Here is a 20,811-nt window from a genome sequence, read left to right as displayed (position 1 = left end):
ACATTTGGGTCCTGGGGATGGAACTTAGGTCATTAAGCTTGGTAACAGATGCCTACACTCACTGAACCATCTCGACAGTCCCCAAAGTTGTAGTTTTGAGAATTTAATTAGATTAGGCTTTTTATTTAATAAAGCAGCGGCAAGTCACATGATCATGTTGGAACTGGCTAGCTGTCTGGAGGTCCTCATGGCTCTGGATGTCTCCCTTGGAGATGGCAGAAGGTCTGTGGAAACTGCCAGCCAACGTCCCTCCTGCATAGAGCCTGCTGTCCCTGTGGTCAGGTGGTGCCAGCTGTAGTGTGGGCTTTGTACAGGGGCTGTGTGTGGCACAGGCTCGCAGGGTACATGATTGCTCATTTCTTTCTCCTGAGTGGCTTTCAGTGCGATTGTTCCTCTGTTTAGTGATGGTGCCAGGGCCATTGTGCCCATGTGCCCTGTCACTGCAGGAATATAGAGTGTGAGTAACTCATTATGCCAGGGTGTTGAACCTTGTGCCCTTGAACCTGCCTTTCATCTCTAGGCTTTAGTGTCTGCTTGGTTACAACCATAGTGTGGTGCATAGGACACCTCCTGCTTGTCCCTGTGACTTAGAAGCTTGTCACTGTGAAGGAAGCGAGTCAATGGGATTCGAGAGGACCACAAAGGATGTAATACTCTAGCACCTGACCTCTGTACCATTCAGCATGCCCGGGGCTAGGCAGTTCTTCCTCTCTCCAAATGCTGCGCCCTGTGGGCCAACGCTTCGTGCATTCCTGACCGTCTCTCTGACCTGGCCAGCTGTATTTCATCAGGATCTTGGAATCCTTGGATGAAGACAGGACTGGTTTGACCTGATGACTCCTGTTCTTTCGATCTGTGTGAGCTGTTCCTCTCTCTAAACTTCATTTTCCTCACCAACCAGATGAGAAAGTCCTCTGACTGTTGTTTTATTTGGCTCCATGCTTTCCTTTGTGTTTGAGTGTGTTTTCTCAGTCCCTCTGCTTGGAAGAACCCCATTTCTGAGTGCCAGGCCCTGAGCGGTGGTGAGGAGGGGCCCTTGCTTCCCTGATGCCTGTGGCAGAACCTGCCTGCCTTCCTCCTGTGGGAAGCCAACCAAGTAATCTCCCTATCCCTGCTTCTAATCCTTTTATTGCTGCCAGCCAGTAGTCTTTTCCTAAAATTATATTTATGCAGATCTAATTTTATCAGATAAAATAGTGTTTCCTGTTTAACCTGGTTACCTTGACCTGTTGAGTTTCTCCAGATCTTTGCTACTGTGACTCACAGAGCCTCAATCTGTGAGTTCAGAACTCATCTCCAGCCCTGGAGTCACCTGACCAAACTCCCTGCACCCTGATCTGGAGCAGCCCTGATCGGCTCTGTGGCCAGGCGCAGTGGCTGCCTCTAGGATTTTGTTTGCTGGGATTTCATTTTATGGATGGGTGTTCTCTACGTGTAGCTCTCTTGGTAGATTTACCTGGGCTTGTTCACTTTATTTATTTATTTATTTATTTATTTATTTATTTATTTATTTATTTATTTATTTATTTATTTATTTATTCATTCATTCATTCATTCATTCATTAATTTAGTTAGTTAGTTAGTTAGTTAGTTAGTTAGTTAGTTAGTGTTTTTTTGAGACAGAGTTTCTCTCTGTAGCCTTGGCTGTTCTAGAACTCACTCGGGAGACCAGGCTGGCCTTGAACTCACAGAGATCTGCCTGCCTCTGCCTCTGCCAAGTGCTGGGAATAAATAAATGCACCACCACTGCCTGGCTTATTCACCTGAGTTTATTTCTTTTTATTGCTGAGGGTAATTTTGGACTGAACACAGTGTAGCATATTTAGGCCTGGCCTTGGGCCTTGTTAATGGTACTTTAGGTTAGGCTTGGTTTGGGTTGTTTTGAATAAAGTTGCCATCATTCTGGTGTGGATGTGTGCAGTTATGTGTCTTGTGTGAATCCCTGGGCACGAGTTCCTGGGCACATGGTGGGGACATCTTTAACCTTAGGATGCTATCACACTGTCCTCTGAGGGTTAGGAGTGGAATAAGGCTCCCTGTCCTCTCCCACTGGGGAAATGTATTTCTGTCATTTAATCTTTAGTTGGATGGTAAATGTAGGAATGCCATGGTGGTTTGGTTTGTGCATCTGTGACGAGGGACTGCAGCGCCTTCCTACACATTCAGTGGCCATTTGCAACTTTCATGGAAAAATGTCATAACTCCTTGGCTTACTCATTACCGGGCTGTTTGCCTTTGTATGTTCTTGGTGTTCAGTGTAGTGGCAGAAACACTTTGTCAGACACATCTGTTCTATGTAGTCTCTCGGTTTAAAAAAAATAATCTTTTTCAAAAGTTCTGGTTTTTAAACATATATTGATACTTTTGGTGTTCTTGAAATCTGAGGCTACCCTAAAATTCTAAATGTTTTCTCCTAGGTCCTTTGTTTCCCTCTTTAGTCTTTGCTGAGTTTATATTTTATGTGCTCAGGTGTGAGAGTTTGTGGAGGCTTTGTTATGATTGACAGGGTTCACTAGAAGAGATCTGGATTCCCTGACATGCTACAGTCCACACTGCCTGTTTCCTCTAGCTTGTCTGTCAGGGAATCTGTGCCGTGAGGTTGTAACTGATGCTCTCCCCATCTTGCCTAGGTTCACTGCCTAGTCTGTTATGTTCTTTCTTTGCTGATACTCGAAAGATGGGGGGGCTCAGGACCCCTGGCTAGTTACCATACCAGATTAGATGAGACCTGACCTCATTTAAGCTGTGGGAGAGAGGCTACCAGAGATCCTTGACTGATCTGAGTGATTTGATTTGAAGCTCTTGGTGCACTTAGGAGACTCATAGTATAAACACTTTATGATAAATAACTTGATTCTTATGATCAAAAACTTTGTTTTTGGAAATTCAAAAATTTTTCATTAAAGCAAAGTTTTCCTGAAATTAATAACTTTTTTAATGCATGGGGATAAATAGTATAACAATAAATCCAATCGTAATAGTGCTAGCCAAAGATGACACAGGCCATTCTGTATCTAAGAAGCTGGGAAGCTGGAGTGTTGCCAGACAGGGTACGCGCAAGCTGATATCCCCAGCAACTGTGCAGAATGGAGCCATACCCCTTGAAGTAGGGTAGCCAGCCTGCTTGGCACAGCCCCTCATCAACAGTCCCCGCATATGACCACCATCCCATTTCTGTCTCAGTTGGTTCTGTTTTTGTTTGAATATTTTGCAACACTATGTAGGTGGCTTTTTTCAAACTTGATTCATTTACCTTAGGTAATTACAGAAAAAAAGAAAAGAAAAGAAAAAAAGAGATCAAGATCAAAAGGCCTTGAAAAAACTGACAGAGAACTGTTGGCTAGATGCTTATTGTTTTGTTTTTATGGTGCTAGGTGTTGAACCCAGGGCCTCCAGCATGCAAGACAAAGCCCTCTGCCACTGATCTGTAGCCTGGCCTACTTGATTTTTCATAGTAATCACAGTTATGGCTCTGTGTGTGCATGTGTGTGTGCATATGTGTGTGTGTGTGTGTGTGTGTGTGTGTGTGTGTGTGTGTGTGTGTGTGTGGGCTGCTTGCTTGTTTCTTCACTTGAGTGAAGAAACTGCTGTGGAGATGGCCTAGTGGTTAAAGCGCCTGCCCCACAGATGTGAGGACCTGAGTTTGGATCCCTAGAATCCATGTAAAGTCTGGATGAGTGTGGCAGCCACCTTTAATTCTAACCTGGGAAGGTAGAGCAGGGGTTCCCAGAGTAAAATGCTAGTGAGACTAGCTGTTAAGTAAGATCCTGATTTGATTGACAGACCCTGCCTCAATGAATAAGGCAGAAGCGAGATTAAGGATGAGACTGGACATCAACCTCCATAAACCCAGACATGTGTGCCCACATACATGCAAACATGCACACACATGAAAATGGAAAAAAGAAAAAGCAGCATAACACCCCTCCCTCTGTCCTTACACTATCAGTAGTCATCTCTTCCCTCATCTGACTGTGCCTATTCGAGTTCCAACTTTTCACCATCGCTGCTCAGCTTCATGAATTATCCATGTTGGGAAGAAAATCTATTTGTAGGAGCATGGTTATGGTTCTGGGTATCATCCTTATTCTCAAATTATCTTTTCAAAATGGAGAGAAATCAAGACCACTTTTTCTAAAATCCTTTACCATGCTTGTTCCTGGTGGTTACAGTTCCCTGTGTTGTGTGTGGCTCTCGATTGTGGAAGCACAGATGCCCAGGATTGGATCTTGCTGGTCTTTAAATTTTGAATACAACCTTGTGAGCATAGTGTTAGACAACTAGTTAATTAAATTGAAGTGAATTCAACTGGACAGATGTGGGGGGTAGAATACCATGCTTCCTGTGTAATGTCTGCACTCCACTGAGTGACTTGTGAGCTTCATATGACTCTTCATATGAATAAGAAAGTCTTGCCCTGTGGTACTCTGAGGTGACTTGCACTATGGTGATCACATCCAGATCCTGACTGCCTTAGCTTTCAACAAACCAATGGAAGGGTATTTTCTCTTAGGACTTCCTTGAATTAATCCAATTTGAAGTATCATAATACTTCCTGGAAAGGATGGGTTCTGGGGATTTTCACACCTTGGGAACTTCTCCTGACCTGGATCTAAGGCACTTGGCAAGGATGATACCCAGAATCATAACCATGCTCCTACAAATAGACTTTCTTCCCAACATGGATGAATATTCCTAAGACTCTCGCAGCATCTGTCCGAGACTCAGCAAATTGTGGCGGGTTCTGTTCACACAGGAGCTAAGGACAGCTTCAGGTTACATTCTCACCAGTGTCTGGGCTGAGGATCTGATTTATAGTCCCCAGGATCTTTCCAGGAGCATGGCTGGGCAGCTGGCTGTTCAGATTCCGACATCACAGATTAGAAAACTGAAAAGAAGAATTGTAGTGACTCTCATCCACAGTCACCCAGACACTCAGACGATGGCCATCTCGATTATTAAAGACCATCAGATGCTGTCCTCTGGCTGAGGGGAACTAAAAGCTCAGCTGCTGCTTCTGGGAGCTCGAGGCCAACCTAGAAGCAGCTTCCTTAGATTATCTGCCGAGGCCTGGGGAAATGTTTGGAAGAAGCTGCTGGAGGAGACTGAACTGTAACCCTATAAGGGAAAATATGCATGGCCATACTCGGGTGGTGGCTGCTTCCCTTCCCTGCCACTGGAGTGCTGGGTCCCTTCAGCACATGCCTGAGAACATGCTCCAGCAGATGAGGCCCTGCCAGGTGTGGTAACCGCCCAAGAAAAGGGCCGTGTCCCAGTTGGCCTCCCGCCATGCTTCTCTTCAGTTCTAAAGATGTCACAGAAGACACAGTTGCTATTCAGGGACAGCATTTTTTTTCCCTCTGCAATTTTCTCTTTAAGACACAGCTCAGGGATCCTGCCTGTTAAGGAGACTAGAAATTCACCAGTGAATTGACTTAGCGCACAGAGCAGGTACCCAGCAGGTGTCATGCTAGACATTCCTGCTGAGAGACACACGAGGTGGTTCCTTGGCTGCAAATTGCCTCCTGCCTGGGGGAAGAGACAGACTGTGAGCCTTGGGTGCAGTGTCAAGTAGCATGGAATGAGGGTATTTCGGGGGAATTTTTTGTGGGGAGGTTAGCAGTTCTTATGTCCTTGACCCCAGTCTGTGTTCAGTGACTACATTCCATCCAGCCTAGGGTGCTGGGTTTCAGGGCTGGAGTGTCTGACAAAGGCAGGGCTCCCTGCACAGAGTTCCTCCTCAGCCTGTGCCGCAGGCCAGTCACCTGCTGTTTTTAATCTCATTTCTGCCACCTGTTTCAAAGAGGATAAGATCATGAGGGGCCCATGAGGAAAGAGCTTGAAAAATGCTCAGGTTTTAGGAGGCCACTAGTTAATGTGGGTGCAGTCCTCTGGCCAGGGTCCAGCAGGAAGAGTGGACTGCATCCTTGAGCAAGGCTTTCAGTCCTCTAAGGGAAACACTTTCAACTGAAGAATTAATTGCTCAGATCAGATTGGCCCTTGACTGTGTCCATGAGGCATTTCCTTAACTGCTAATTGAGGTGGGAGGCCCAGCCCACCATGGGCAGTGCCATTCCCAGGTAGGGCTATGTGAGCAAGGTGGGAGTTGCCATAGCTAGGCGGGTGAGCCTGGGCCGTATAAGAAAGGTAGCTGAGTAAGCCAGGGAGAGCGAGCCAGTAAGCAGTGTTCCTCCATGGTCTCTGCCTCAGTTCTGGCCTTGGCTTCCCTTGGTGAGGGACTGGAAGGCATAAAATGAAATAAATCCTTTCCTCCCAAGATGCTTTCCGTTATGGTGTTTATCACAACAGTAGAAAGCAAGCCGGGGCTGGCGAATTGGACATCTTTCCAATAGACTCTGTCTTGAAGAAGGATTTGCAAAGTGCTGAGCAAAGCTCAGCTGGAGGGTTGGTCTTAAAGGACGTGACTGTGGGGCTAAACCTTCGGTGTTGTGGTGATAGAGTTCTTTGTTATCTCAGAAGAGTTCATGTCTCTTAGGCAGAGAGCAGAATTCAGTATGAAGGGAGGGCTGGAAGGCCTACTCCCCAGTCTGCCTGCTGCAACTCCTGGTTGGGCTCCTGTTTTTACCTGAGTGCCTTTCGCCAGGACTCTCTCCTCCCATCTCCAGATGGTGAGTCAGTGCCTGTCATCTCAGGGCTGAAGCAGGGGCTCCAGCAAGCACGGGCACACTCATTCCCTTGGCCCCCAGAACCATGGCCTCTCCTAGTGAGCCAGGCAGGCCATGTGCTCAGGTGCTCGTCAGTGTTTAGCAGTGTTAGCCCAGGAGTTACCCGAATCGCTCACCCTTCTCACTGTCAGGCACAGGTGGCTTCTCCAGGTCACAGTGCGATTCTTGCTTCAGCCCCCTGACTCTTCCAGTCCTGTTCGTCTCCCTTTGCCACGAGACCTGACTGTTGTCCCCACTCCCTGGTGTCTTACAGATGACCCAGACATACCAAGTAGTTACTGAGAACTGAACAAGATGCCACGTGCCCTCACAGGGACTTGGGTAGGCACAGTTTGCCTTTCCTGTGAGAGCTATCAGTGAATGTCCTATCCATTCCTCAGTGACATTCCAGTGCTTTCTGTGTGGACTGCGCTTTAGGTTCTAGAGGTGAGCAAAGAACAAACTGGCTCTCCCCAGCCGACGAGGCTTTGCCCACTGTGCTGTGCCACTGGTCCATAGCTAAGAGTTTGGAGATATTTGTTAATGTATTAAACCCCAGTCAGCATCACATAGTAACACGTATGAGATAGGTTTAGGGAAAATGTCTCCATTTGCCAGAACAAGACAAGTAGAGACATTGCTCACTGCTTTTGCTGGTCTGCTTGACATCGGGCTCAGTGGAAGGCAGCTGAGTTCTCATCTACATCCAGACTGAGGGGAGGATGCCTTTAAGGTGGAAGTGCCCTGGATTGGCTAGATAGCCAGGAAAGAGGGTTTTCAGTGGCCTCCACAGGAAATGGTGACCGCTCTCTTTGCACTAGAAGCTTGGTGACTGTATTGCTGTTGCTGTCTGGCTCTGGTTGACAGGAGACACTGTCAGGTCATTTGGCATTTCAGGTGGTCCGTTGCCCACACTTGCTGTACAGTACCTGAGCTGCACGGATCTTTCACTGTGGACAGGTGACATTGTGTGGCACCCAGATGTAGTGTTTCTCAGAATCCCTCTGACCTGGTTAGAAAAGCAGTCTCGCCGGGTGGTGGTGGCGCACGCCTTTAATCCCAGCACTCGGGAGGCAGAGCCAGGCGGATCTCTGTGAGTTCGAGGCCAGCCTGGACTACCAAGTGAGTTCCAGGAAAGGCGCAAAGCTACACAGAGAAACCCTGTCTCGAAAAACCAAAAAAAAAAAAAAAAAGAAAAAAGAAAAAAAAGAAAAGCAGTCTCGGGGGCTGTTGCGTTCACAGTGTCTGACACAGACTCCAAAATTCTTAATGGAGCCTCAAAAAGGTCATTGAAAAAAAAAAAACCCATCAGTTGTTTCTTTAGAAGTAATGAGTGCAGTTATCTTGTTTCTGAGATGTGTCTGGAAAGTGCTGAATGGGTAGGCCTGGGGTGTGGCTCAGTGCATACAGGAGCTTGAGAAAAAAAAGAACATGTGAATGAATGAATAGTTGTAGCAGGCCTGTTATCATTCAAGTTAGGTGACGACACAGGGGGCTCCAGCCACCTGCAGAGGGGCTTCCTGAGCTACAGCAGGGAAAGGGCCAGTCCCAAGGGTTGAGACTTGATACAAGCAATGGTTTTTACTACCTGAGTAGTGTCAAGAATGTTTCAAGGGCACTCTTCAGGGAGAGTGGTTCTCAGGTGTGAAGAACACCATGCCACTCATGAGGCTAGGTGCCAGTCCTTGAGGCTAGGTGCCAGCATTTGAAGCTTAGTGTCAGTACTTGAGGCTAGGTGCCAGTGCTTGAGGCTCGGTGCTAGTACTTGAAGCTTAGTGTCAGTACTTGAGGCTAGGTGCCAGTATTTGAAATTTAGTGTCAGTACTTGAGGCTAGGTGCCAGTGCTTTAGGCTAGGTGCCAGCATTTGAAGTTTAGTGTCAGTACTTGAGGCTAGGTTCCAGTGCTTGAGGCTAGGTGCTAGTACTTGAAGCTTTGGGCCAGTGCTTAAGGCTAGGTGCCAGTTCTTGAAGCTTTGTGCCAGCACTCGAGGCTAGGTGCCAGTGCTTGACATGTGTGTATGCATGCAGTTCACCCTTGTATTTATCTGTCCCGTCACTGCAGCATTAGGAAGACAGGGTCTCACTGTTGTGAAACTGTTGTGGACCTGCCAACCCTGCAAAGGGTTTTGGACAGCCCTAAAGCGCACATAATCAGTTAAAAGTTGCTGATACAACCCTGCATTCCAGTCTTGTGCAAAATGTCAATGTCTGCCATCATTTTAGTGCGAAGGACATGGGGGGAGGGAGTCACCAGTCGAACTTGAACTTTCGCTGCCCTGACACCTGGTATCCTTGCTGCAGTGTGTATAGCATCCCTGTTGTCCTGGTGATGGAGGCGGCTCAGAAGAGCAAGTTGGGGCTGTGTTTTGTAACCTGTGTGCTGATGGCTATTTGAAACTGATGTTTTGAACTCTGATCTTTTTCTGGACACTGAAATTCAGCATCACACACTGACATGGAATAACGTCTACTCTGCGGCTACTCCATTGTTGACTTTGGCTCTGGCTCTTCTCCAGTTGAGCTTTGCTGCCTTGAAGTGAGGGTGAAGGAGTCATGAGTGTGTGGGGAGGATCATGAGGCTGTAGTGTGTCTGGCTTAGCAAGCTCACTGTATAAGAATGTAGAATACTTAAATCATCCGGTGATCAGATTGAATGTGAGCCATTGGGGAGAAACTCACACTCCATATGACACCTGCAAACCCTCAGCCTAATGGGCCCCTTCCTCCTCTCTCCTTTCTTTCCAGCAATGGAAGAGTTAATAGTTGAACTTCGTCTCTTCCTGGAGCTCCTGGACCATGAGTACCTCACATCAACTGTCAGAGAGAAAAAGGCAGTGCTCACCAACATCCTGCTGCGAATGCAGTCATCCAAGGGTGAGTCTCATAGGCCACTGGGCATCTTGGTCCAGATTCCTAGGCTTCCGAACCCTCTTTAGTTCTACCGTATTTCTAAACTGTATTCATTTGTTCTCTTCCAATATATCCTCTGACACTATCCCCTTCATGAATTCTTCCTGCAGCTCCTCTCTCTCCTCTTCCTCGATGTCTGGTCTGGTCTTAGGTAGACCCTTCACAGTTAAGTGGAAAAGCATGATGCCCCCCCTTGCGAGATTGCTGTAAAGGATCAGAGAGAATAAATATTTGCACTCTTCTCTAGAAGACTCAGGAAAGGCGACCGCTGGTGTCCTCCTCCTCACGCGCATCTGTGGTTTTGGTTAATCCTTACAGGCTTTGAAGTGAAGGACCATGCTCAGAAGGCAGAGGCCAACAGCCTGCCGGCACCCCCTCAGATGCCTCTGCCTGAGATCCCTCAGCCATGGCTGGTGAGTTGACATCTACCCACCATCCACACTGCCCCTGCAGGCCTGGGCTCATGTGGCTGTCAGGCCTGTGATGGAAGCCAGAAGGTAAAAGGCTTCTCTGTGCCTGAGGTGCTCCTGGGAGTGTGTCCCAGGGGCCCCGCAGCTGTTGATAACAGAAGGAGCTATGTTTCTCTGTAGAGTCCTGGAAACACAGGTTCTTAGAAATCTGTTGAGACAGATGTAGAGGGATCAGAAGATGCAACAGGCAGAATTATGTCTGCAGAGCCCGAAGATGCCACCCTCTTTCTGCATGACCTCTGACCTTCACTGCTGTATTCCAGGCTGAAATCTTGGTTTTTTCCCCAAGAAAGAAAAATGTGCACGTTCCAGAAATGTACACTTCAGTTGAGTTTATGTATTTCAAATGGGTTCAGGATTCTTTTTTTGCATATATTTCCAAACTAGGGATGCCCTTATATGCCATTGCCATCTCCCTTCAGCTCTTTCTGTGTCTTTATATTCTGCAGCTTGCTTAATCAGAGGAATTTGACTTTCATGCAAACGATGGCAAAGTGATCACTTGGCTGCTTCTTTCTACATTTGCTGTGTCAGATGTAGGGTCATTGTATTGGTGGTGGTGGTGGCTGGGGGTTGTATTGCCCTGGCTGTCCTGAAACCCTATAGACCAGGCTGGCCTTGAATTTACAGAGATCTACCTGTCTCTGCCACCTGAGTGCTGGGATTAAAGTTCTAGCTAGGTCATGTATTTTTTCTGCTGGGGTCTGAACCAGAAGAGGCAGGATTCCGTCTTGTCTGTCTCCACAGCTGTATTTGTTCCCCATGCTGTGGCCCCTTGGCCATGGTGCCCCTTGCACAGTGCTGCACCTTTCTCTGGCTTTACTTTCTTCTGTTTGGACAGACATCTGAATAGCTTAATTTATGACTGGGTAGAGTGAGATGACAACGGCAATATGAATACTAATAAACAGTAATTATAACAACGTGCTGTGGTAAAGGGATTTAAAACTTAGTGGTTATTTATAGAACTTTATACATAATGCTTTTCCTTGACTATAGACAACTAGGACTGAAGAATGTGGTAACCACAGACAGGGGACAGCTGTTAGTATATATAATCCTCTTGGTGAGGCTTTTAAAAACTCTAGAACACTTGGTAGCAGCAGTTCTCAACCTGTGTGTTGTTCAACCCCCAAAGGGACAACCCTTACACAGGGGTCACCTAAGACAATTGGAAAACACAGATAATTTACATTATGAGTAATAACAGTAGCAAAATTACAGTTAGGAAGTAGCAATGAAAATAATTTTATGGTTGGGGGTCACCACAACCTGAGGAACTGTATTAAAGGGTCGAGGCATTAGAAAGGTTGAGAACCACTGCTTTTTAGCATTCAAGGAGTGTAGCTACCAATTTTTTGGAAGAGGTTTTTGAGGATGTGTGTGATTTACTGGAGGTTACTTGATAATCAGGAAAGTAGAAATTGTTCTCTGGCATGGCCCATAGGTGGGAGGAGCCTGTCGGGCTTGGACCTGTTCCCTGAATGGGAAATGTGCCACGGAAAGGGTGGGGCTTAGAGGACAACTTGCAGGAGTCAGTTTATTCCTTCCAGGATGTGGGCTCTAACTCAGGTCATCAGCCTTGAGGACATTGTCTTTACCTTCAGAGCTGCCTTGTTAGACCATACACTTATTTTTAATTATTGCTTTCTTTTCCTTTCCTGTGGTAGGAGCTTTACATGATCTGTTATTATTATTATCATCATTATTAATTATTGTATCATTTACTATTTTTAGCTACATGAAATCATATTCCAAAAGTATTTCATTTAATAATGTCAGTACTTTTTACTGGTAAATTGTGTTTCCAAATTATGAGCTGGATGGAAAACAGTGGCCCATTATTTCCTGCTTTAAATGTTTTGCTCTAGGCTTGTCTTGAACCCGTGGCACTCTGCGGCAGGCCAACATGCCATACCTTCTATCCCACCATCACATGTTGTGTCTTGGGAGCATCTTAGGATGGAGGGGGAGAAATGCACACCTAGACGCAGGCAGGAGAGTAGTGGTGGCTGTAGGGACTTTGTGGCTCCTGCTATGAAGCCTCCAGCTGGTCTGCCCTGGACTACATATCCTGCGGGCCACCTGGAGGGACAGAGAAGTCCTCTGGATGCCAGTTTCAGAACAACCATTCTCACTGATGGGTCAGCATTTTGTGCTGTTGCATTCCTGAGGTCTTCCCCTCCAATCCAGTTCACCCAGTGACTGATTGGTCGGTAATTTAGAGAAGAGCCTGCCAGCCATGAACGTTTAGCATTGTGTGACCACCCATCTGGTCATTTTTCAGAAGGACTAGATGATATCTATGTCAACCCACGACATTCAGTGTTTGGCTAAGACACTCTAGGACATTTTTATGAGGGTTTTTGGAGGGTACTTGGAGATAGGTCCCTGTCTGTAGCCCAGAATTAGTTGGGATTCACTGTATATGCTAACTTGGACTGGAATTTGTAAACCTCCTGCTTCCACTTCCCAGTGCTGGGATCACAGACACACTCTAACATGCCTGTCTTTCTTAGGGTGTTTAGTGGAAATTATGTCAGTCAGTAAACTCATGTAGTACCTGTGAGTGGGTAGATGCTGGAATTTGGGTGGGTAATGCCCAGACGAGGCTGCAGTGCTGGGCAGGCTGATGGGCAGGAGCTGTGAGTCTGTCAGGAGAAAGCACGATGTCTGTCCTGGTTTGCTTTCTATTGTAGTGATAGACACCATGACCAACTTAGTGGGGAGAGGGTTTCTCTGGCTTATGTGTCCCAATCACCCAGGGGGAAAAAAGGAACAAAACTCCCAGTGTAACATAGGACTTAGACCAGCTACAATTATTTCCCATGTTCGCAAACTGATTGTGTTCTGTTTTTTGCCTTTTTGTGGCTTGTAGCATTGGATACTGTCTTCTGCCTGTTGCTATAAATACTCGTTGCTGTGATAAAATGACCATGCTGTTCTTAGGGAATAATCTAGAAGACTTTGGAATTTTCAGCTGGAAAGCCATTGGATGCTCAGAGCTGAATGGGCCATTCTTGTAGGAGCTTGGAAGGTGGTGAGAGTTAGGTGGACAGTGTTAGGAGGCTCTGGCTGTGTTTCAGAGAGAAGCAAGGACTCCATGAGGAATTGGGCAGGAGCCAGTCTCGTGTTGTTTTGACTAAGAACCTGTGCATGCTCATAATGCTCATGAAGAAGCAGCGGCCAGGCAGCCTCGACTTCCCCAGTGATGGACTGGAACCTGGGATTGAAGCCAATGAAAACCTTTCTTCTCCATGTCGCTTTCTATCAGGATATTTTTACCACAGCAATAGAAACAAAGTTCACTACTACTAAAGATTATTTAAATAAGAATTCTGTCCCTTTGGTGTATCCTAATACACCAGCTTTCTGCAGTACTACCTCTTGACATTTTTCAAGTAAATTAAAATTAAAGCTTTCGAAGATGGCTTATGGTCAGCAGGGGTCTGTGATTTGGATGAGAATGTCCCCCACAGGCTCCTGTCTTAGGGTTTCTGTTGCTGTGAAGAGACATTATGACCATGGCAACTCTTGTGAAGGGAAGCATTTAATTGGGGCTTGTGTACAGCTCAGAGGTTTAGTCAACTATTGTCATGGTGGCCTTAGTGTGATCATTCAGTCCCCCGCCCTTCTCTGCTCAACATCACAATGGCGAATACTGACGGGGTCACATTTACCTTTAACTTCATCTCTGGGGTCTGATGCCCTCTTCTGCCCTCTGAAGGCACTGACATCCATGACACACACAGGTGCACAAATGTTTACACACACATAATTGAAAATGAAATAATTTGGATTCCTAACAGTGGTAACAGGGGCTGTCTCTGACTTTTTCACTGGCTTTTGGGATCCTACTCCTCATACTGGGTCACCTTGCCCAGCCTTAAAACAAAGGGAGGTGCTTAGTCTTACTGCAACTTGATATGCCCCATGTTTTGTTGATGTCCATGGGACAGAGGAGGAGTGGACTGGGGGGTGGGAACAGAGTGGGGGTGGAGGAAAGGGACTGGGAGGAGAGGAGGGAAACTGTGGCCAGGGTGTAAAACAAACAAATAAATAAACAAACAAATTTGTTTTAAAAAAGACAAAAAATGACAGTAAAAATGTGATAAATATTATATTAAAAATGTAAGTTATGCAGACACATGTAAGAAAGGTAACTTTGTGTTAACACTTTTGGTGAGCAGCCACCTGCCTTAAAAATCTAGAAAGGGGTCAGGGCCACCACATTCTTTTACTCTTCAGTGCTGACTGGGCTTTTTCAAGTCGGTGATTCCAGGCTGCACTGCATTGTGTGGCAGTTCATCTGTCTTCTTCTTTAAAAAATTAATTTCTATTTATTGTTTGTGTGTGAGTATGGCACATGTGCCAGGTCAGAGGTCAAATTCTCTCCTTCCTCTCGGGGTTCTGGGATCGTACTCAGTTTTTGAGGCTTGCACAGTGTACTGGTTAGGGTTTTTTTGTTTTGTTTTGTTTTGTTTTTTATTTTTTGGTTAACTTGACATGAGCTGTGGTCATCTGGGAGGACGGAACATCCATTGAGGAGATGCCTCCATAAGATCTGATTGTAGGCAAGTCTGTAAGGCATTTTCTTGATTGATGATTGATGTGGGAGATCCCAACCCACTGCAGATGGGCCACCCTGGGCAGGTGGTCCTGGGAAGTATAAGGAAGCGGGCTGAGCAAGCTTCTGAGGAGCAGGCCAGTAAGCAGCCTTCCACCATGGCTCCTGTCTCAGGGTTCCTGCCTTGTCTTGTCTTCATGGTGAACCGTGGTTGTCAGATGAAATAAGCCCCGCCCTCCCTGAGCTGCTTTTGGCCATGGTATTTATCACGCAACAGAAAGCACACCAAGACACCTTCCAAGTGCTTTTCCCTGCTGGGCCAACTTACTGGCCAGAATTATTCTTTTGATGGTTGTTTTTTTCCAGAAACTTGTTGAGGTTCTTGAGCTTGTTTTTCTTCCTCATTGGCCCATAGGATCTTCCTGTTGTGTTTCTAGAGGTGGGACCACGAGGTCTAAAGTGTGTCTCTCTGAAGGCTGTGTCCTCAATGGCTTGACTGTATCTGTTCACAAACCCCACCCAGTCGACACCAGCCTTTCTCACCTCTCTCCTACTCTCACCTCTTTGGAGGGAGGGCTGACCTGGATCCATACTGACGTAGGTTTGATCAGCTCTTTGAAACAGTCCAGGGTGTGGGCAGGCAGTCTCACCAAGCTCAGAGGAAAGTGGAACCCCTGCCTTCTCATGCATGAAACACTCAGTGAATCAAACAGCTCTCCCAAGCAGCTGCAGGAGTCTAGGCTGGATGTCTGGCTTCACCCAGCGCCAAGCACAGCATGTCAGGTCCCTTAGGACAGACTCCTAGGGAGGACAGGAAGACTTTGGATGAGCCAGCATGGGCTCTGGGACAGCTCTGAAGTATATCTTCTGCAGTGAGTGATGGCTGCCTACAAGGTTGTCCTTTAACTTGCAAGTAGATGGCAGGATTGTGATCACCCAGGGAGCAAGGTAGGGCTAGGAGGGAACTGGAGGTGTTTCTGCAGGGAAGAGGCCTGGGTGGTTGGGTAATAGTATTCAGCTAGCTGAACTGGAAATCAATCCTCTCTCCAGCTGCAGGCGGAGGAGGTAGGGTGGGCGTGCAGTGGCCATTAGTCACTCACAAAGGATTTTTTGGACGGAGAGTTAGTGGAAAGTGATGGAGTCACATTCTGGAGGGTTTGCATAAGAATAAAAACAAAGCCCTGATGTCAGTGGAGCAGTGTCCGAGCTGGATGGAATTTGTCACTTCCTGGTTATTTACAGAACATAGATAGTGTGAATCAGCTATGCACAGAGGAGAGGGGGACATTAGAAAAGGCCTTTAACAGATGCCAGGGTGTCTGAAAACCCAACTATGGCAGGAGCAAGGCTGATTCTGAGCAGCGTGCTTTAGATTCTGGGCCTTGCTCTCTGCATCTGCACAGTGTAGGCTACTTGGTAGCATTCCTGCAGGGCTCCCGTCCAGGCTGACGGCTGGGACCTGTGAGCAGTGAAGCTGTAGTGCATTGCCAGGCAGGGAGCAGAGGCCCTGGTGCACCAGACCTCCTTCTGTTGTTCTTTTCTCTCAGCAGAAGGACCAGCAAGGGCAATGACCAGCAGGGTCCCATGGATGAGCAAAGAAGGGGCTGGCATGAATTAGTGGTCAGGAAAGGTCAGGAAGAAGGGATCGGAGCTGCATCTTGCAGGCTGGTAGGCTCTGGTTTGGGCTGAGGCTAAGGAACTCCTACCTCTTGGATGGTCTAAAGTTGGAGTGCCGATAGTGGAACAGTCTGAGTTTGTAGGGAATTCTGATGGGATGGTTAGCAAAGAACAGATGCTGTCTCGGGGAGAGGCAGGCCGGGAGCGGCTCATGGACCGGCACTGCGTTAGTCCCACTGTCCAGCACTGCAGGGAACACCTAGCAGTGGGCACACACTTCCTCTGTTCTTGGTGCTGTCTGTAGGGGGCACCCAGTCGTGCAGTGTCTGGGGGGCCTTATGAGGGTGAAGAAGAACACAGAGACCCCGCCTCAGCTGGAGAGGGGCTCAGAGGGCAAGTGTGAGTCAGCCCAGATGGGTTTGGGGGTAGGCTTCTGATGGCTCACTGTGTGCCAGTTAGGTGAGATGTCCCCATGTGAAGGTGGGACTCCCTCCAGGTACTGGTGGGAGCTGCGTAGTCAGTGACCAGCCAGGGTGAAGCTGGGGGGTTAGACGTGAGCGGGAAAAGTGGTGCAGTGCAGGTCCTGGTGGGTGAACCTTGAACCCCTCTATAGCAGAGATGCGGGGTTGCCTTCAGCAGCCACACTAACCCAGCACGGTTTTCCTTTTGCCCTCAGCCTCCTGACAGTGGGCCTCCACCCTTACCGACGTCCTCTCTCCCGGAGGGTTACTATGAGGAAGCCGTGCCGCTGAGTCCTGGAAAAGCTCCCGAGTACATCACTTCAAGTGAGTGGCAGCTGCCCATCAGGGTGGTCCCTTCATTCACGGAAGTGGTGCTGAGCCAAGGCACTGGGTGTGGAGGAGACAGGGCTGAACTCACCAGAGAAATGTGGGTGTATAGATTTGGGACCTAAGGAAGGCAATGACTATAACTTATGGTTAGTCAGGCTCAGAGGTGCCTTGTGCCACATGCCAGGTGTGGACAGATGAGGTTCCCTGAGGTCGAGAGAGAAGTGGTCCTGTGGCACATTCATGTGTGCCCCACCCTGCCCTCTCTTGATCATCACAAAGCACAGCCCTGCAGGCTGAGGTTTCTTCCAGGCTGCCTGTTGGGTGCGGGCTTTTCTTTTGTGGTAAGGAGAGCCGGTTTTACTGGACAATTTTTGCTGACGTTATGGTCCTCAGGCTCCTGATGCCAACCTCAGTAATCTTCCTTTTAAACCCAGCAGCAGCACACTGACACTGTGAGGCTGACACCTCCTCTAACTATGCCTGGAACTCAGATGTCATTACTGGTGCTGTCCTCTCCTCCGAGTGCCAGGCACTGTTGCACTCTCAGTGAGATGCTGGGTGGAGCATCTCACTGTGTGCTCAGGAAAAAGATGGATCATGTAGGAAAGAGAGTGACTGCTAATTAGGGTCACGAGGTCTCCAGGGCATTAATAGTCCATGCCATGGTCTCTCCCCTCTTCTGTCTTCCTGCGAAGTCATGTGAGTCACCCAAGCCTCTGCTCCATAGAGACCTGACCCTTTTCTATCCTTAGCAATAATTTTCAGTGAAGCAGCATCTACTGTGGTGTGGGAAGGTGACTGTGTTGGGAGGTTAGGAAGGGGAAGGGGTCAGTGTAGCAGCAGCCTGAGTGATGCCTGAGGACAAGGGCCTTCCCAGTTCCCCATCCAGCTGCAGACCCCTGCCCCTGCACTGTGCATGCCATGAACACTGGGAGCTCCTGGAAAGCAGAGGGTGGCTCTGATCTGCAGGGTGGTCACTTTAGACTGGGCACCTGTAAACCACAGGTTTCTCCTTCATTTAAAAAGTGCTTGGTGCAGGGTGTGGTGGCTCACACCTTTGATCCCAGCACTTAGGAGGCAGAAGCAGGTGGATCTCTGTGAGTGTGAGGCCAGCCTGGTCTACAAAGTGAGTTCCAGGACAACCAGGGGGGTTACAGAGAAACCTTGTCTCAAAAACAAAAAACAACAACAACAACAAAACAAACAAACAGAAACAACCAATCAATCAATAAATAAAAAATAAAAAGTGCTTGGCAAAATGTATTCAAGTGATTCTGAGTGTCCACCATGATATTAGGTTAATTTTCAAACATGAAAAGGAAGTTTTTCCTGTCTTGGACTTCTTTCTTCTGTGACGGCATTGCCCAGCTCCAGCCTCCCCCGCTCCCTGCCCTCCACACCTTGGATAAAGACAAGTGTTCCTTTGCCTGGAGGCCTGTAGACTTTTGCCCTGAGAAGCTGCGTGTAGCCTGTGCTGCAGGGAAACCCTCCCTGGGTTGCTGTTACAGAGCACTTGTGCTGCCAATACCACAAGAAAGGACAACGGAAGAGCTCGCAAACCTGGGGAGGTGGCAGTGACCAGAGTCACCGTGTCCCTTTGAGCAAGTGTCTCATCTCAGTGTTACCAGTGACTTGTGGCGTGGCTGTCCCTCCATCCAGAACTATACCAAGAGCGGCCTCAACAGGGACACACAGTGTCTGCACTTTTCCAGCAAAGCAGGGACTCGGAGGCAGTTGGATGAGCCTGCGTCAGGTGTAGATTGGTTAGAGAAAGAGTGTTATGAAGGCCTTACAGAGTTTCTCGAGGGAGTGACCCACACGTGCCACAGCTGGTGAACAGTCCTGTGGAAGTCTCCCGGCCTGGTCTGGTGGGCTGGCCATCAGAAGAGTGTCAGTGAGGACTAGGGAAGCTGAAGAGCAGACCGGAAACACTGCTCTCCCCCTCCCCTGATGCCCCAGGTTGAGGGAGTGAGCTCAGCAGGTCTCACTCACGGCTGACTTACCCCGTGTTCCCAATGTCTGTTCATCACATGTTTGCTGAGCTTCGGTGCTCTAGGAATTGGGGTGAACCCTGAGAACCCCACGGTCTCCAATGTATGCGAGAATGATTCTTCTTAACTAAAAGCATGGCCCGTGTCCACTGCCAGTCTTGATTGGTCTATGCAATGGCACTTGACCTTTTGTGCCTCCACCTCCACTTGGCTCTGCTTCAAGCTGTGACATCCTATGTTCCTGTGCTCAGCTCTAAAACTCCTTTCATTGTGAACTACTTACTTATTAAAAAGTGTATAAAAAATGTCCTTGTAGGGCACTTGCCATCAAATCTGATGACCTGATGACCCAGGACCTACATGGTAGAAAGAGAGAATGAAGTCCCCCAGTTGCCCTCTGACCTCCACACCTGTACCGTGGCATATGTGCCTCCCCAGTAAATAAGCAAAATAGTTATTTAAAACTTTTAAAGTGTCCGTGAACTCCCAACACTTGGTCCTAAAGCAAGCTGTCTTGGTGACAGGCTCCTGGGGCAGAGTATAGCACGTGCTAACAGTCCTGTCCACCGCCACCTGCCCGTGCTGCTCAAGGGTTTCTATACCATTGCCAATACCAAGTAGCCACATGCTCTGGCAACTGTGGTGTTTCCCAGGGTATCTTTGTTTCTGGCACTCTTCTCAGACTTCTGGCTGGCTGCCAGCAGCTTCTCCAGGGTCTGAGTGACAGTCTCGTTCTCCCAGTGTCTGATACATCTGGCTCTTAGTTCCCCATCTCTGACAGCATGGGTCTCTCTAGATGCTATGCTCTCCTCCACCATGTTGGTGACAGAGGCCATGTTCTGTTGTACGGTGTCCACACGGTCATAGGCTTTGGGACCCTTGAACTATATGTGAACATGGGAAGTTCAAGGCTTAATTCCTTAATTTTAACAAAAATGAGGATTGAAATGTTCCTTTGTGGCTGCCATGTAGAGAGGGGGTGTTGGGCAGAGGCAGACATTGGCAGCCACTTGCTGGTGTGTCGGAGGGGAGAGATGTGGTCTGAGGCTGGCAGGGGGAGCCTGGCCTGTCTGTCATTCTGTGCGCCTGGTGTGTGCAAACTGAAGCCTCACTTCTGCATCATCGCACTTCTGAGACCAGTCTCAGCCCTACACCCCCAGGCCTGTTGCCGCTCCCCAGGTGATGTGTCCGTCTGTCACTTCTACTCCAGCCTGCCCCTGCCCTGAATGTGCCGCTGTTGCTTTGAAGGGTCTGCATGTGGGGCTGAACCCATGTGACCTCTCGTCCTTCTCTGACTGTGCCCAGGAAACAAGATGGTCCCCCTTCCGCAGGCTCACAGCCTGACGTGGATGGCTGACCTGTGTGCACAGTGAGGAGTCTGTTAGCTGTGTGAAGTGTTGCAAGGGCCTTGGACACAGTGTGTTACGTTGGCCTGTTCAGGCTGCTGCCACAGATCACCTTCAGGCCCCGGGGGCTGGAATGCCGAAATTCATAGGAAATGCTGGGATTTTCGGCCTACCTTCCCAGTAGCTTATCCTACAGGTGACCTGTCTTGGAGGTGTTGCCCTCTGGCTGTGTCCTCAGTCCTGTCTTGACAGTGTGGGTTCTTCCCCTCCCTCTTTCCCTTGTCCTCCCCTCTCCACTCCCACTGGATTAGGACTCTACCCTTACGGTCATAGCCATATTGGCCATCGATTTCATCTCAAGTATAACCCCAAAGCCCCGTCTCCAAATGCAGTCATGTTAGCCTGAAGGCCTCAGCACATGAGTACCAGAGACTCACTCTTGAGCCCATGATAT

At 48.1% G+C, this 20,811-nt stretch overlaps 1 protein-coding gene across 2 annotated transcripts in view; it reads left to right on the top strand.

Moving 5' to 3' along the window:
* Nucleotides 1–20,811, top strand: part of Afap1 (actin filament associated protein 1) — a 117,011-nt gene that overhangs the window by 36,023 nt on the left and 60,177 nt on the right. For both annotated transcript variants that reach the window (XM_052736101.1, XM_052736102.1), the window contains 3 exons: nt 9,411–9,539; nt 9,894–9,988; nt 16,906–17,014. In XM_052736101.1, coding sequence (XP_052592061.1) covers nt 9,413–9,539; nt 9,894–9,988; nt 16,906–17,014 — 331 coding nt within the window. In that variant the 5' untranslated portion in view covers nt 9,411–9,412. Of the gene's footprint in view, nt 1–9,410; nt 9,540–9,893; nt 9,989–16,905; nt 17,015–20,811 lie in introns of those variants that run through there.

This window comes from Peromyscus californicus, unplaced genomic scaffold, assembly GCF_007827085.1.
Source record: "Peromyscus californicus insignis strain IS unplaced genomic scaffold, ASM782708v3 Scaffold_13__1_contigs__length_99412109, whole genome shotgun sequence".
Taxonomy (NCBI): domain Eukaryota; kingdom Metazoa; phylum Chordata; class Mammalia; order Rodentia; family Cricetidae; genus Peromyscus; species Peromyscus californicus.
Note: the sequence above shows the minus strand (reverse complement) of the source record. Positions and strands in the feature narration are given on the sequence as shown.